General features: G+C 38.4%; 1 protein-coding gene across 3 annotated transcripts in view; it reads right to left on the reverse strand.

The window, feature by feature from the left end:
* Positions 1 to 16,522, reverse strand: part of ANXA6 (annexin A6) — a 202,601-nt gene that overhangs the window by 5,044 nt on the left and 181,035 nt on the right. For 2 of the 3 annotated variants that reach the window (XM_053718679.1, XM_053718680.1), the window contains exons 20-25: positions 15,583 to 15,636; positions 13,045 to 13,062; positions 12,721 to 12,817; positions 10,997 to 11,092; positions 5,497 to 5,555; positions 4,189 to 4,311 (exon numbers count right to left, since the gene is read on the reverse strand). In XM_053718679.1, coding sequence (XP_053574654.1) covers positions 4,189 to 4,311; positions 5,497 to 5,555; positions 10,997 to 11,092; positions 12,721 to 12,817; positions 13,045 to 13,062; positions 15,583 to 15,636 — 447 coding nt within the window. The remainder of the gene's footprint in view (positions 1 to 4,188; positions 4,312 to 5,496; positions 5,556 to 10,996; positions 11,093 to 12,720; positions 12,818 to 13,044; positions 13,063 to 15,582; positions 15,637 to 16,522) is intronic. The other variant, XM_053718681.1, reaches the window with a different exon arrangement.

Here is a 16,522-nt window from a genome sequence, read left to right on the forward strand (position 1 = left end):
ACAGATTTGTCCCCTCTGCTAAATCTGGATCAAGAGACCAGAGATTCTCTTCTCTGGTGGCTATCTCGGGTCCATCTGTCCAAAGGTATGACCTTTCGCAGGCCAGATTGGACAATTGTAACAACAGATGCCAGCCTTCTAGGTTGGGGTGCAGTCTGGAATTCCCTGAAGGCTCAGGGATCGTGGACTCAGGAGGAGAAACTCCTCCCAATAAATATTCTGGAGTTAAGAGCAATATTCAATGCTCATCTAGCTTGGCCTCAGTTAGCAACCCTGAGGTTCATCAGATTTCAGTCGGACAACATCACGACTGTGGCTTACATCAACCATCAAGGGGGGGCCAGGAGCTCCCTAGCAATGTTAGAAGTCTCCAAGATAATTCGCTGGGCAGAGACTCACTCTTGCCATCTATCAGCAATCCATATCCCAGGTGTAGAGAACTGGGAGGCGGATTTTCTAAGTCGTCAGACTTTTCATCCGGGGGAGTGGGAACTCCATCTGGAGGTGTTTGCTCAATTGGTTCATCGTTGGGGCACACCAGAATTGGATCTCATGGCGTCTCGCAAGAAAGCCAAGCTTCCTTGTTACGGATCCAGGTCCAGGGACCCAGAAGCGACGCTGATAGATGCTCTAGCAGCACCGTGGTTCTTCAACCTGGCTTATGTGTTTTCACCGTTTCCTCTGCTCCCTCGACTGATTGCCAAAATCAAACAGGAGAGAGCATCGGTGATCTTGATAGCGCCTGCAAGGCCACGCAGGACCTGGTATGCAGACCTGGTGGACATGTCATCCTTTCCACCTTGGCCTCTGCCTCTGAGACAAGACCTTCTACTACAAGGTCCTTTCAATCATCCAAATCTAATTTCTCTGAGACTGACTGCCTGGAGATTGAACGCTTGATTTTATCAAGGCGTGGCTTCTCCGAGTCAGTCATTGATACCTTAATACAGGCACGAAAGCCTGTAACCAGGAAAATCTACCATAAGATATGGCGCAAATATCTTCATTGGTGTGAATCCAAGAATTACTCATGGAGTAAGGTTAGGATTCCTAGGATATTGTCCTTTCTCCAAGAGGGTTTGGATAAAGGATTATCAGCTAGTTCTTTAAAGGGACAGATTTCTGCTCTGTCTATCCTTTTGCACAAGCGTCTGGCAGAGGTTCCAGACGTCCAGGCATTTTGTCAGGCTTTGGTTAGAATTAAGCCTGTGTTTAAACCTGTTGCTCCTCCATGGAGCTTAAACTTGGTTCTTAAGGTTCTTCAAGGAGTTCCGTTTGAACCCCTTCATTCCGTTGATATCAAACTTTTATCTTGGAAAGTTCTGTTTTTGATGGCTATTTCCTCGGCTCGTAGAGTCTCTGAGTTATCAGCTTTACAATGTGATTCTCCTTATCTGATTTTCCATACAGATAAAGTAGTTCTGCGTACAAAACCTGGGTTTTTACCTAAGGTAGTTTCCAACAAGAATATCAATCAAGAGATTGTTGTTCCATCATTGTGTCCTAATCCTTCTTCAAAGAAGGAACGTCTTTTACATAATTTGGACGTAGTCCGTGCTTTAAAGTTTTACTTACAAGCGACTAAAGATTTTCGTCAAACATCTTCCCTGTTTGTTGTTTACTCTGGACAGAGGAGAGGTCAAAAGGCTTTGGCAACCTCTCTTTCTTTTTGGCTTCGGAGCGTAATACGCTTAGCCAATGAGACTGCTGGACAGCAGCCCCCTGAAAGGATTACAGCTCATTCTACTAGAGCTGTGGCTTCCACCTGGGCCTTTAAAAATGAGGCTTCTGTTGAACAGATTTGCAAAGCGGCGACTTGGTCTTCGCTTCATACCTTTTAAAAATTTTACAAATTTGATACTTTTGCTTCTTCGGAGGCTATTTTTGGGAGAAAGGTTCTACAGGCAGTGGTCCCTTCCGTTTAAGTACCTGCCTTGTCCCTCCCTTCATCTGTGTACTTTAGCTTTGGTATTGGTATCCCACAAGTAATGGATGATCCGTGGACTGGATACACCTAACAAGAGAAAACATAATTTATGCTTACCTGATAAATTTATTTCTCTTGTGGTGTATCCAGTCCACGGCCCGCCCTGTCCTTTTAAGGCAGGTCTAAATTTTAAACTACAGTCACCACTGCACCCTATGGTTTCTCCTTTCTCGGCTAGTTTCGGTCGAATGACTGGATATGGCAGTTAGGGGAGGAGCTATATAGCAGCTCTGCTGTGGGTGATCCTCTTGCAACTTCCTGTTGGGAAGGAGAATATCCCACAAGTAATGGATGATCCGTGGACTAGATACACCACAAGATAAATAAATTTATCAGGTAAGCATAAATTATGTTTTAAGGGCTATTTGTAGTTTAGTATTAGATTAGGTGGTGTTTTTATTTTGAGGGGCTTTTTTATTTTCATAGGGATTAGGTATAATTTTTTTATTTTTGATAATTTGGTTTATTATTTTATGTAATGTAAGTGCTGCTACTTCACTACTTAGTATAACACTAGAAACAACTTCACAGTTTTCAAGGAAGTCACCCACCTTGCTCAAGGGATGAGTGAACAAGGCTATGACTTGACCAAGACTGATGGTGTTTCGGCTCAAGTTCTCCGTGATATACCTAAAAGGCTTTAGCACTGCACTAACTGATCAATCCTGGTCCACTCATCTCTGCCTAATGAACTTCCCATCCAAATGAATTGAAAAGAAGCCATAGTATGTAGGATAGCCCTCTGCATCTCCAATGTTTTACCATCTCCAAAAGTTGATTTCCACCTAGTAGTGACATTCTTTTGCTTAAGACAGTGCTAGTGAAGCCATTCCTTCTCTGGTTCCTGCCTAAGAAGGTGACTGGCTTTAACCTCTTAAGGACATATGACGGAATTTTTCCGTCATAAAACAATTGAGCAAACAGAAAGCTGTGTCCTTAAAGGGTTAACACTGCTGTGGAATTAGCCTGCAATCCTTCTGTTATGTTTTGTGTTTGACTGAAATGCAGTTTCATAAAAGCAGAACAAGAAATAAGTGCACCAACTTGCTAAAACAGAAGGATCCAAAAATATGTTTTGATTTCCAACATTGCTTTTAACAGGAATTCAATGTTTTGGCACATATTTGTTCACCTTCCATGAATGTGTATTTATGGAGCTGGTGTACTAAAATCTAGAGGGCAGCCTACTTCAGAAAAGCTACTGTCCACTGCAGCTCCTGCTGTTCCTGCTCTGTGATGGTCATCAGTCAATGACAAATCCTTGAGGAACAACTAGGCGCAATGTGCAACAGAGTTTTGGCACATCTCTTTGTTCGCTTGGTCTTGGAGTCTTCAATTAGTTTCAGGCCATACTTTTGCCCTAGTGCAAAAGTTCATGATAACACATCAGGCTTCCAGGCTGGAGGCTGGCCTGGAAGTCAGATAAGATGTTTTACTAATACGTTGGGTACACACAAGTTAAGAAAACAAAATGGACAAGACCTTTGTCACTTATATACTGAAGCACATACCACACCACATCTCTCCCTTCTGTTAATTTGGGCATCTGGGAGATACTGATCTTGCTCACAAGGAATTTCACAAGGCCTTTCTAAACAGATCTCTAAATTTAGTCTACAAAGATAACTTCAAATTGTTTAGTTAGTAGGTGTGTGGGAAGGTAAGGAATGTGAGAACTTTATTTCCTTTCACACGTACTTTTACTCCACTTGTGACTTTGCTTTGAGATGTATTTATGGGGTTGGTGTACTATAATCCACAGGCCTACTTCAGTTTCCTTCTGCTGCTCCTGCCCTTCTATGCTCTGTGGTGATTATCAGTCAATGCCAAATCCTTAATGATCTGCTAGCTGCTGTTTTCAAGGGACTCTCTAGGCACATATTTGTTCGCCTTCCTTGGAAATGTATTTTAAGTGTTTGTTTATTATAATCAGAATCAGTAATTGATGTTTTTCATTTCAATTATTGTTTGAATTCTCTGTAAAAATTGTTCTAGTTCTTAGAAAGGTTTTAATTACGATGTAGCAAAAATATCGTAGTGGCGCTAGTCAAAATGGTGAATAGGATAAGATTTCATTTAACCTTAACAGAAGTTATTTAGAATGATGCAGAAATAATGCCAACATTATAAATGTCACAATGTTTTTTATGGGTATCATTTTAATGACACCCTTTTCATGGCCATCAAAAACCATAACTTACCTCAATACATTGATGCAGTGATTTCTCATACATGTTCTTAAACTCTTGGCGAATGTTAAACAAGTCAATTTCACTGCGGGAAATTAAGATTCTGTTGAGTGTTCGTTCGTCTGTTCCAGCTCCCTGAAAAGGTTATAAATAATTAGAAATTTGCAACTGCCATAGTCTGGCATAGGTCACCAATGACATATTAAGTCAAAATTGTAAATAGACATCAAACCTAAAAGAGTGCCGGACCCTGTGTTCTATAAAGTAGTTACTGCCTTTAAAGCAATATAAATCTATTTAAACTTGCATATCGTCATACACACATCTATTTATTAAGTAAACAGTCACACAGTCACACATTAAAAACACTTAAACCTTAGCTATGTATCTTGACATAATATTGATTTCCTAACCATTCAGATATGTGAGTTATGAATGTAACAATATGATATACTCCAGCAGCTTGCTAAATAACAATAAGCTATGCTGCTACAATTCAGGAGCTATATTAAGTATTAACATTACAGTCCAAGACTTGCAAGTAAAGATCTAAATCTATTTCCCAATCCCACAGAATTCATAGATTCCTCTGAGGAAGCGTTATTGTGAAACGCATGTCAGGGGTTTAGCTCAGAGCTCTGTCCCTCTTTTTTAACCGCTTACATTAGCCTTTATTTGTCAATATGAAAAAAAAAACGGCACTGAAGAGTGCCTTTAAATAGCGGTCTATGGGGACTGTGTTATTACTATAAATATTTATGTATATGCTTATATACATATATATTTATGAGTTAATATGTTTATACACAAACACATAAATATATATATGTATATATTCACATTTCAAGTTTGCTGCTGATCACTGTGCGTCTTAACCTCTTTGCTGCATTAGGTTCTCTGCCGTGTCTCACTCTCCCATTGTAGCCTATAGAAGCATACTCTCATGAGCGCAAAGCTTCCCTGCAATGCAAACATGAGGTCGCATTGTGCCTCACCTCTAATACCAGCGGTATTACGAGTGGAGCGCAAATATTGAGAAAGCGCAATTTTGCGCTCCACTCGTAATCTGGCCCAGAGTGTTGTGCTTTGTTACATTCCATTCAATTCTCAATGCACCTACGCATTTTGTCTAAACAACTATTTTACTTTGTCAGGGTCCATAGAAGAGTACAAAAATTGGAAAATTCTCCTTTTGTGAACGTAATTCATTTTTTCTACTAAAACTATAAAATGTCAGTACTGGACTAGAACTTATACATCAAAGCTGTCTGGATACATTTGTCTAGAATCATTTGTTAAAAACTCATCTGTCTTTTTTACCTTCATAGCCTTGCGGAGTCTTTCTGCGAAGAAAGCTGGTTTATTTTTCACACTGCGCACTGTCAGAGGGAAAAAAAAAAAAAAAAAGACGAGATGAGAGAGTTGCAACCAATGCTATGTGTACTGTGCTGCAATTCATTATAATAACGGAGCTTCTCTTTTGAAGATAAAGCTTTTATGTAGCTCTGTCAATATCAATCTGTGACTCTAATTTAAATAAAAAAAATTAAAAAAAAGTGAATTTCCTCTTAAAAAAATATTAAATTCAGTATGGACCCATGATGTATAACATATAATAATTAAATTAACCCAACAATGTATTATCTATTGATTTAATAAAGGAGGTTGGTCTCATCTGGTTCAATTTCAAAGGAAATTTAAAGGGAAGTCAAAGATTAACTTTCATTATTCAGTTAGATCATGCAATTTTAAGATACTTTTCAATTTTCTTCCATTTTTACATTGAATTTATTCTCTAGGTATCCTGTGTTAAAAAAACAAACCATATAGGAGCATTAATGCACTACTGGGAGCTAGCTGTTGACTGGTGTCTGCAGACTTATGCCTATGGTAATTGGTTGAACAAATTTGTTTAGCTCGTTTCCAGTACTGCATTGCTGCTCTAAAGCTGTTTAATATTTATAGGGCTTAAACACATAGAGCTAGATGACGAGTGAAGTGGTACTTTACAATCCCTCTCACGTTAACTTTAGACTTTTTGCGTTCGTTGGGTAGCATACGTATTACAAGTTGAAAGTAAAAAATGTTCGCACAAGCGATAACCAGATGCGTGCAAAAATCCGAAGTCCAAATACCGCAACTGCGTTAACGTATTCCCCCATAGACGTCAATGGAGCGCGAAAAGAAGAAAAAAACACCATTACTCAACTGCCAACCCGATCACATTTCCTCATGAAATTTTCGATTCCAATGTTCTTCACATAGAAGAATATATTCTATTTATTAATTAAATAATAATTTATATGTATATCTGATGGTATTTTGTTACAATGTATATCTATACCTATATATATATATATATATATATATATATATATATATATATATATATATATATAGGTATGTGTATAAATATAAATATATATGAAGAAATGACACTTTGCTACAATGCAAAGTAGTGAGTGTACAGCCTGTATAACAGTGTAAATTTGCTGTCCCCTCAAAATAACTCAACACACATTGATTAATGTCTAAACCGTTGGCAACAAAAGTGAGTACACCCCTAAGTGAAAATGTCCAAATTGGGCCCAATTAGCCATTTTTCCTCCCCGGTGTCATGTGACTCATTAGTGTTACAAAGTCTCAGGTGTGAATAGGGAGCAGGTGTGTTAAATTTGGTGTTATCGCTCTCACACTCTCTCATACTCGTCACTGGAAGTTCAACATGGCACCTCATAGCAAAGAACTCTCTGAGAATCTGAAAAAAAGAATTGTTGCTCTACATAAAGATGGCCTAGGCTATAAGAAGATTGCCAAGACCCTGAAACTGAGCTGCAGCACGGTGGGCAAGACCATACAGCGGTTTTACAGGACAGGTTGCACTCAGAACAGGCCTTACCATGGTCGACTAAAGAAGTTGAGTGCATGTGCTCAGCATCATATCCAGAGGATGTCTTTGGGAAATAGACGTATGAGACCTGCCAGCATTGCTGCAGAAGTTGAAGGGGTGGGGGGTCAGCCTGTCAGTGCTCAGACCATACGCCGCACACTGTATCAAATTGGTCTGCATGGCTGCCGTCTGAGAAGGAAGCCTCTTCTAAAGATGATGCACAAGAAAGCCGGCAAACATTTTGCTGAAGTCAAGCAGACTAAAGACATGGATTACTGGAACCATGTCCCGTGGTCCGATAAGACCAAGATAAACTTATTTGGTTCAGATGGTGTCAAGCGTGTGTGGCGGCAACCAGGTGAGGAGTACAAAGGCAAGTGTGTCTTGCCTACAGTTAAGCATGGTGGTGGGAGTGTCATGGTCTGGGCCTGCATGAGTGCTGCCGGCACTGGGGAGCTACAGTTCATTAAGGGAACCATGAATGCCAACATGTACTGTGACATCCTGAATCAGAGCATGATCCCCTCCCTTCAGAGACTGAGCCACAGGGAAGTATTCCAACATGATAACAACCCTCCAAGATGACCACTGCCTTGCTAAAGAAGCTGAGGGTAAAGGTGATAGACTGGCCAAGCATGTCTCCAGACCTAAATCTCAAACGGAAGGTGGGGGAGCGCAAGGTCTCTAACATCCACCACCTCCGTAATGTCATCATGGAGGAGTGGAAGAGGGCTCCAGTGGCAACCTGTGAAGCTCTGGTGAACTCCATGCCCAAGAGGGTTAAGGCAGTGCTGGAAAATAATGGTGGCCACACAAAATATTGACACTTTGGGCCCTATTTGGACATTTCCACTTAGGGGTGTACTCACTTTTATTGCCAACTGTTTAGACATTAATGGCTGTGTGTTGTTATTTTGAGGGGACAGCAAATTTACACTGTTATACAGGCTGTACACTAACTACTTTACATTGTAGCAAAGTGTCATTTCTTCAGTGTTGTCACATGAAAAGATATAATAAAATATTTACAAAAATGTGAGGGGTGAACTCACTTTTGGGAGATACTGTATACAGTGGGGCAAAAAAGTATTTAGTCAGCCACCAATTGTGCAAGTTCTCCCACTTAAGAAGATGAGAGAGGCCTGTAATTTTCATCATAGGTATACCTCAACTATGAGAGACAAAATGTGGAAACAAATCCAGACAATCACATTGTCTGATTTGGAAAGAATTTATTTGCAAATTATGGTGGAAAATAAGTATTTGGTCAATATCAAAAGTTCATCTCAATACTTTGTTATATATCCTTTGTTGGCAATGACAGAGGTCAAACGTTTTATGTAAGTCTTCACAAGGTTGTCACACACTGTTGCTGGTATGTTGGCCCAATCCTGCATGCAGATCTCCTCTAGAGCAGTGATGTTTTGGGGCTGTCGCTGGGCAACACGGACTTTCAACTCCCTCCAAAGGTTTTTTATGGGGTTTAGATCTGGAGACTGGCTAGGCCACTCCAGGACCTTGAAATGCTTCTTACGAAGCCACTCCTTCGTTGCCCGGGCAGTGTGTTTGGGATCATTGTCATGCTGAAAGACCCAGCCACGTTTCATCTTCAATGCCCTTGCTGATGGAAGGAGGTTTGGCACTCAAAATCTCACGATACATGGCCCCATTCATTCGTTCATGTACACGGATCAGTCATCCTGTTCCCTTTGCAGAGAAACAGCTCCAAAGCATGATGTTGCCACCCCCATGCTTCACAGTAGGTATGGTGTTCTTTGGTTGCAACTCAGCATTCTCTCTCCTCCAAACACGACGAGTTGTTTCTACCAAACAGTTCTACTTTGGTTTCATCTGACCATATGACATTCTCCCAATCCACTTCTGGATCATCCAAATGCTCTCTAGCATACTTCAGACAGGCCCGGACATGTACTGGCTTAAGCAGGGGGACACGTCTGGCACTGCAGGATCTGAGTGCCTGGTGGCGTAGTGTGTTACTGATGGTAGCCTTTGTTACGTTGGTCCCAGCTCTCTGCAGGTCATTCACTAGGTCCCCCCGTGTGGTTCTGGGATGTTTGTTCACCGTTCTTGTGATAATTTTGACCCCACGGGGTGAGATCTTGCGTGGAGCCCCAGATCGAGGGAGATTATCAGTGGTCTTGTATGTCTTCCATTTTCTAATTATTGCTTCCATAGTTGATTTCTTCACACCAAGCTGCTTGCCTATTGCAGATTCAGTCTTCCCAGCCTGGTGCAGGTCTACAATTTTGTTTCTGGTGTCCTTCGACAGCTCTTTGGTCTTCACCATAGTGGAGTTTGGAGTGTGACTGTTTGAGGTTGTGGACAGGTGTCTTTTATACTGATAACAAGTTCAAACAGGTGCCATTAATACAGGTAATGAGTGGAGGACAGAGGAGCCTCTCAAAGAAGAAGATACAGGTCTGTGAGAGACAGAAATCTTGCTTGTTTGTAGGTGACCAAATACTTATTTTCCACCATAATATGCAAATAAATTCTTTCCAAATCAGACAATGTGATTGTCTGGATTTGTTTCCACATTTTGTCTCTCATAGTTGAGGTATACCTATGATGAAAATTAGAGGCCTCTCTCATCTTCTTAAGTGGGAGAACTTGCACAATTGGTGACTGACTAAATACGTTTTTGCCCCAATGTATATATGGGTGTATGAAATATTTACATTAAATACATAGTTAAAATGCTTTATTAAATATGAATATTGCATAAATATGATTTTACGTGTTTTCAGCTCCAAAGCACTTATATATATATATATATATATATGTTTATATGTGTATCATGTGTTTAAATACATATATACATATATAAATACATAAATACATATGTACACATATAACCCTAAAGCGTTGCTCTTCTTGTAATGCTGCCTTGTTATGAAGTAAAGATTGCATAATTGGACTTTGGAGTGTCTGCCCTTTCTTTTGCTATTTGTAACTATATACACACATATACATATTTAGACATGTATATGTATGTATCTCTATGATAAAGCTCTTTGCAGCCCTTTTATTTTCTAACACCTGAGATCTCATATCTTTGATCCCTTAAAACTTTTTATGCAATATTATTTTTATGCAATATTATGGGGCCAATTTATGAAAGTTTGAGCGGACATGATACAATGTAGCATATCATGTCCGCCACACATTGATAAATGCCGACAGCATATGCTATCGGCATCTATCATTGCACGAGCAGTTTTTGTGAACTGCTTGTGCAATGCCGGCCCCTGCAGATTTGCGGCCAATCGGCTAGGATCATATAGGATCGGGCAGATTGATGTCCGCAGCCTCAGAGCAGGTGCACAAGTTATGGAGCAGCGGTCTTTAGACCGCTGCTTCATAACTGCTGTTTCTGGCGAGCGGAAACAGGGGCATCAAGCTCCATTAGATACTTGATAATTCGGCCCCTATGAGTGTAACTGTGCTATTAATTGCATTTTTTATGTGTTTTGGGCAACTTTTTAGTTGAGCGTAACAATTAACCAGAGATATGAAGTCACTATCCTGACGTGTGTTAAATTCAATTAGGCTTAAGCAAATGTGTTTATTTTGAACCTGTAATACGCGCCCTACTTCTGATGCATGTAAAAAAATGCAATATACCCCTTTTAGCTTGCACGCAACAGTTAGTGCACCACTTGTAATCTAGCCCATAGTTATATGCGAGCAGTACTATAAAAATAAAATGCTCTTACACAATACAGCATTTTATTTGATGCCATTTAAAAGCATCATTGCCAGTTCACCTGATGCCAGGTATGTGCAGGTTTTGCAACTAGTTCCCAGAAAAAAACCTTCACGCTGTAACTACTTTATTGATTAATGAAATGGTGTGAAGTTCCTTTGTTACTTGCAGTGACAATTTTATATCATGACCAATATACTCACCAATACCCACAAAAGCATCTTTCACATCTCCTGACATTTCTTTCTTAATGGTTTGTTCTACATCATGGTTTGTAAGTTTAATGAATTCCTGGAACACTGGAGAGAAGAAAACAAGAGAGAGCTTGTTTGTCAAGGAGAAGAGGCTAATTATGGTTACAAAATGTCAAAAAGAAAGAAAACATCCAGACACCAAACAGTTAAAGGGATACTATACCAAAAATGTTTTCTTTCATTATTCAGATCGCACATGACATTTTAAGCAATCTCCTAATTTAATCCTATTATAACATTTTCTTTGTTCTCTTGGTATCTTTATTTGAAAAGCAGGAATATAAATTTAGCAGCTGGCCCAATTTTGGTTTAGCACACTGAAAATAGGAGTCAATTAGAAAGTTGCTTAAAATTGCATGCTCTGTCTGAATCTTGAAATAAAAAATGTGGGTTTAGTATCGCTTTAAAGAGACATCCTAAGGCACTAATTTGTTACAGTTTGTCATTTTTGCATTACTGACCCAAGCTAGCTATGACTTAGTTTCTATTGCTGTTGTAAATTGTATAAAATGGCATTAATATGAAACATCTCTATATACTTTAAAGGAGATATTTTTTACCACCAGTTTATATAGTTTACAACAGCAATGGAAACCCATCCTATGTATTTAACCCATACAGCAGGGTTTAATACATAGATAAACTCCTGCTTGAAAGCTGCAAGCATTACAGCTCCGGCCAAAGAGTGAAAACTCACCTGGTGGTGACCATGGCGTCACGGCGAACCACATAGGCGAGTCTTACACAAATACATTTCAATATCTGATGCATTTAAAATCAGTTATAACTTAGCACCCAGTGAAACCCTGTACAGAACTTCTCTAATGAGAACAGGGATGGGGTCATTTAAACCACAGATAATTAACCCATGAAAAAAGAAAGCGAGCACACAAATCCCAATTTAAATGGGCTGCCACAAGTATCAGCACATTATCCCCACATTTAACTGAAAAAGGAGAGTTTTAGTGTTATTGTAAAGTGCAGCAAAATTATGTAGCACCGGGTATGGCTCATACTGTTAACTGGGAGCTAAAGGACAGAATGCTCTTTAATTCTATTAAGTCTTACAACTGGTATATAAAATCACTCCACACTTAAAGTGAATGTAAAGTTTGCGGAATGAGTGCCTGGTTTTTAAAAATCCTATTAAAAACTGGGGCACTTTTATTCATCAAACTTTACATTTCACTGGATTTGTTAAAATACTTACCTTTTCTTCTTGAAAGTCGCTCCAGCGCTTCTCCAGCATGTCGCAAACCTCTTCATACATCTGCAATGACGATTCCGGCATCCTCCAATCATGGCTTCCCCCCGGGGAAATCATTGCCTAAAGCAACGCTGTGATTGGAGGAAGGCCGGGATCGTCATTTCTGATGTAGGAAGAGGTTTGTGACGGGCGGGGGAAGCGCTGGAGCGGCTTTCACAAAGAAAAAGGTAAGTATTTTAACAACACCAGTGAAATGTAAAGTTTGATGAATAAAATAGCCCCTGTTTTTAATAGGATTATTAAAAACCGGGCACTGGTTCATCAAAATTTACATTCACTTTAAGTAAAACCCTCAATAGACTTTCATGAGATAAGGGCATCCTAGTCTCATCATAGCCTCATCCTAGTGAATATAGACCAAGTAATATGATAGGAGTGTGAATGTGATTTGGGACAGAAAACTCACCTCTTCTCAGATGTTGATAGCTTCGAGTGCACAGGATGGTCATGAAACGCGTTTCCAAGGAAGAGGAGGAGTCTCCAGATCCAGAATCAGAGATCTCCTGTGAAAGATTGAGAGTGGTTGCAGAGGCCCACATCAGAACGACATGGAGGAAAAACAATACGTGGTAGACTGTAAGAACTATATCATACTACAGCATATACGGTACACTTACCCACATTAACAAGTGTAACACAAGTGCAATTGTATTGTAATCCCCTTAACAATCATACTCACCCATAGAAAAATGGCTTATAAACTCCATAGCAAGAATGAACTATTACTCACCAGGACAGATGCAATAATCTATAGGCAGAAAGAGAGAAAAAGGTATTGTTAAACATACAGCTAGATGCAATGTGAGATGTCTGCTGTATGAGATATAGTCTGTATAAGGCAAAGACAAGGAAACCTATTTAGACTGCATATCAAACCAGACAGATATACTATGCTTGGATCCACTATGCTCCAGAGATTTTAGTTTCAAAGCGAGGATGGAGCAAAGTTCACTCTGGTAGATTTAGTATTTTTTTATGGTGTTGCATTAAAGGGACATAAAACAAGTTGGGATAGAGACAAAATATAACAATATGTACTTTAATTACTTTACCTGCAAATTTATACTGCAGTATCTTGCCATTAACCCTTTCTTTTTAGTTTCTGAATTGTAAAGCTCTAACTCCCCACACACATTTCCTTCTATGGCTGTATCTATATCTATTGTTGTTTGGATAGAATGCAAAAATGCATAGGGATTATCTGCTGGAGCAGGCCCAGAAGCTGTGAACTCAGTTGAAATACAATGACTGTGTTGTAAACACTGATAAAGGAAGGGGGGGGTGTTGGCTTTTCCAGGAGGCTTAGCTATGTAATTCATTTTGCTTATTTTTGAAAATTATTTTAAAATACTTGCCAGCCATTTGAACACAATTTTTTTTATGCAAACTATTTTTAATTAATTTTTTAGGATATGCACAGATCTCAACCTGTTTTATGTCCCTTTAATAACTCTAGCAATGCATAGCTATGTATATAGGTTTTCTCTTAAAGAGGCACTAAAGTCAAAATTAAACTTTTATGTATTAGATAGAACATCCAATTTTCAAAACACTTTCTAATTTACTTCTTTAAACAAATTTGTTGTGTTTTCTCTATTGCCTGATGATTAAAAACTCGCCGGCATGGAGAGAAATCACATAAAATCTTTGAGTACTAGTTTTTAACATTATATTGTAGTATATGTGTCTCTCATTCACACCCAGAACCTGCACAGCGAGATAAACCGCTCTCAAACCAAAATTTGACTTAAATTTTTTTTGTTTGCGAGACCTCACAGTACCGACGAGACTTGTTAGATAATATTGTCCGAGTGGAGAGATCATCAGTCCCTGTATCTGCTGTTGAAAAGTAAATCTAGGTAGACTCATAGGAGTTCAGGAGTGTGCATGTGTCTTTAAGTCCAACGTTCAAAAACTTGCCGGCATCAAGAGTAATTAAGCACAATTTAAAAAACAAAACATATATTATAATGTTGGTGTCTCTCCTTCACCCCTATATAGTTAAATGTTTGTTTGAGACATATTTATCTGTCAGTCTAAATATTTTGAGGAACCTTGAAGTACTGACAAGATAATCTTGTCAGAGCAGAACATTTTAGATCATCGCCCCCTTATAACTCTGTGGCAGCACTGTTTGCAACAATCTTTGGGCCAATATTATAGTTGAAAACATTGATATAGAGTGCTAAATACACATACACACTCCTGACACTACCAAGGTTTACTGTTCAACAAAGGTTAGCAAAAGAACAAAACAAATTTCACAATAGAAGTACATTGGGATGTTTTTTGTTTGTTTTTTGCAAGCTCTATCTAATTTATGAAAGTTTAATTTTAACTTTAATGTCCCTTTAAGAGTCTAAAAAATGCAAGAGCGTCAGACCTCACACAACATCACAGCCTCTAACTGATGAGATTACAGCAGGTATGTGTGAAACCTCTGCAAAGAGGTGAAATACATAGTCAAAGCTGTGCTCCCTGAGACTCCAGACAAGAATACAGCTGGTAAGCCAATCAGCAGCAGGCATACATTTGTATGGTCCAATCACTGGTCTTATCTAGATCCAGAGAATAGTTTGGGAGTTCCTCAAGTGCAAATATGACTCCTTTGAAGGAGTTAAAAACACAGAATTAAAGAAAAGAATGTCTAAAAATAATATGATCTACTAATAATTTTATTTTTATATTAAAATGTCACTTTAATATAATACAATATACTTTGCCATATTATATCATTTGTTTCATATACTACATCCTGCTTTTACATGGCTTAGAAAATGGAAAAAAAAAAACCTCACTGTTGTGTTTAAAATAATGGTAATGTTAGAGCACAATATCTTAATCTTGGAGTTGTCTCCACCTGCTGGTGTTTATTAGAAGTGCAACAGGGTTGCATGGAACTAGTGTCATTGACAAGAACTTAAAAATATCCATACCAATGACATTACGGTCTAATAAGGAAAATGACAATGAAAATTTGTCATACTCTTATGTAATTCAGAAAACATTTCTGCCTGTAAAAACCACACAATGGTTGCAACTTGATAAACATTCTGAATGAAAAAATGGAATTAAAAATATTTTAAGAAATTCAATGTAGCAAATCTTATTTTCTTTTACACCTTATGCAGTATAATGTTCTGTATATAAACAGACCTTTATCTCCCCTTCAGTATATATAATGTGTTTTCACTGTATTGCATTTATTTATTTGTCCTGGTGAGTAATAGTTTGAGATATGTTTCTGCTATACACAGCACAGTTTTACCTTAGCATCTTCAACTGCTTTGTCCAGGTCCTCCCCTCCCTCTTCACGGTTACCCTAAAAGAAAATTCAAGTTACTTTATTTACAGTGTTTGTAAAAGGAACATTAGATAACCTACAAACCTTAAATATTATACAACTATACAGATAAAATGCACAGACTTTAATACTGCTTACATTTCTTTGCCATAATAAACTAAGTATAGTATATAAATTAAAGGGACAGGAAACCCCAACATTTTCTTTCATGATTTAGATAGCTTGTACAGTTTTAAACAACTTTCCAGTTTACTTCTATTATCAAATTTGCTTAATTATCTTGTTATCCTTTGCTGAAGGAACAGCTTTGCATTATTGATATCTAGCTGAACACATCTAGTTAGCCAATCACAAGAGACCAATGTGTGCAGGCATCAATCAGTAACTAGCTCCAACTAGTGTAGGATATTTATGTATTCTTTTTCAACAAGGGATATCAAGAGAACAAAAAATTTTTGAAAATAGAAGTGAATTTAAACGTCTTAAAATGGCATGCTCTAACTGAATCATGCAAGTTTAATTTTCATTTTCCTATCCCTTTAAGTTAATGCAGAAAACCTTTTATGGAAGTTTTCTCAAAAACTCTTGGCAAATTTACATTTGATAGGCTGAGAAATAACTCTTTTTCCATGCTTGCAATCAGGAATTCAGTTTTTAAGGCCTCTGTAGACTATGCCAGCTAATGTGGCTGACAAACCATAGCTGTGAAAATATTTGTGTACTATAACACTTAAGTGTTACAAGCAATAGGGCGTTTGGTGGTTCAGCATTCCTTTTTGTGTAAATACCTAGGGTCTATTCACAGCACTGCTAAAATGGCTGTATATATATATAGCGGATTTGGAGAACATCTCCAAGAGTCTCCAAGAATTCTGAAAATACATCCTTTATAATTATCTTACAG

Source organism: Bombina bombina, chromosome 6 (assembly GCF_027579735.1).
Source record: "Bombina bombina isolate aBomBom1 chromosome 6, aBomBom1.pri, whole genome shotgun sequence".
NCBI classification, from domain to species: domain Eukaryota; kingdom Metazoa; phylum Chordata; class Amphibia; order Anura; family Bombinatoridae; genus Bombina; species Bombina bombina.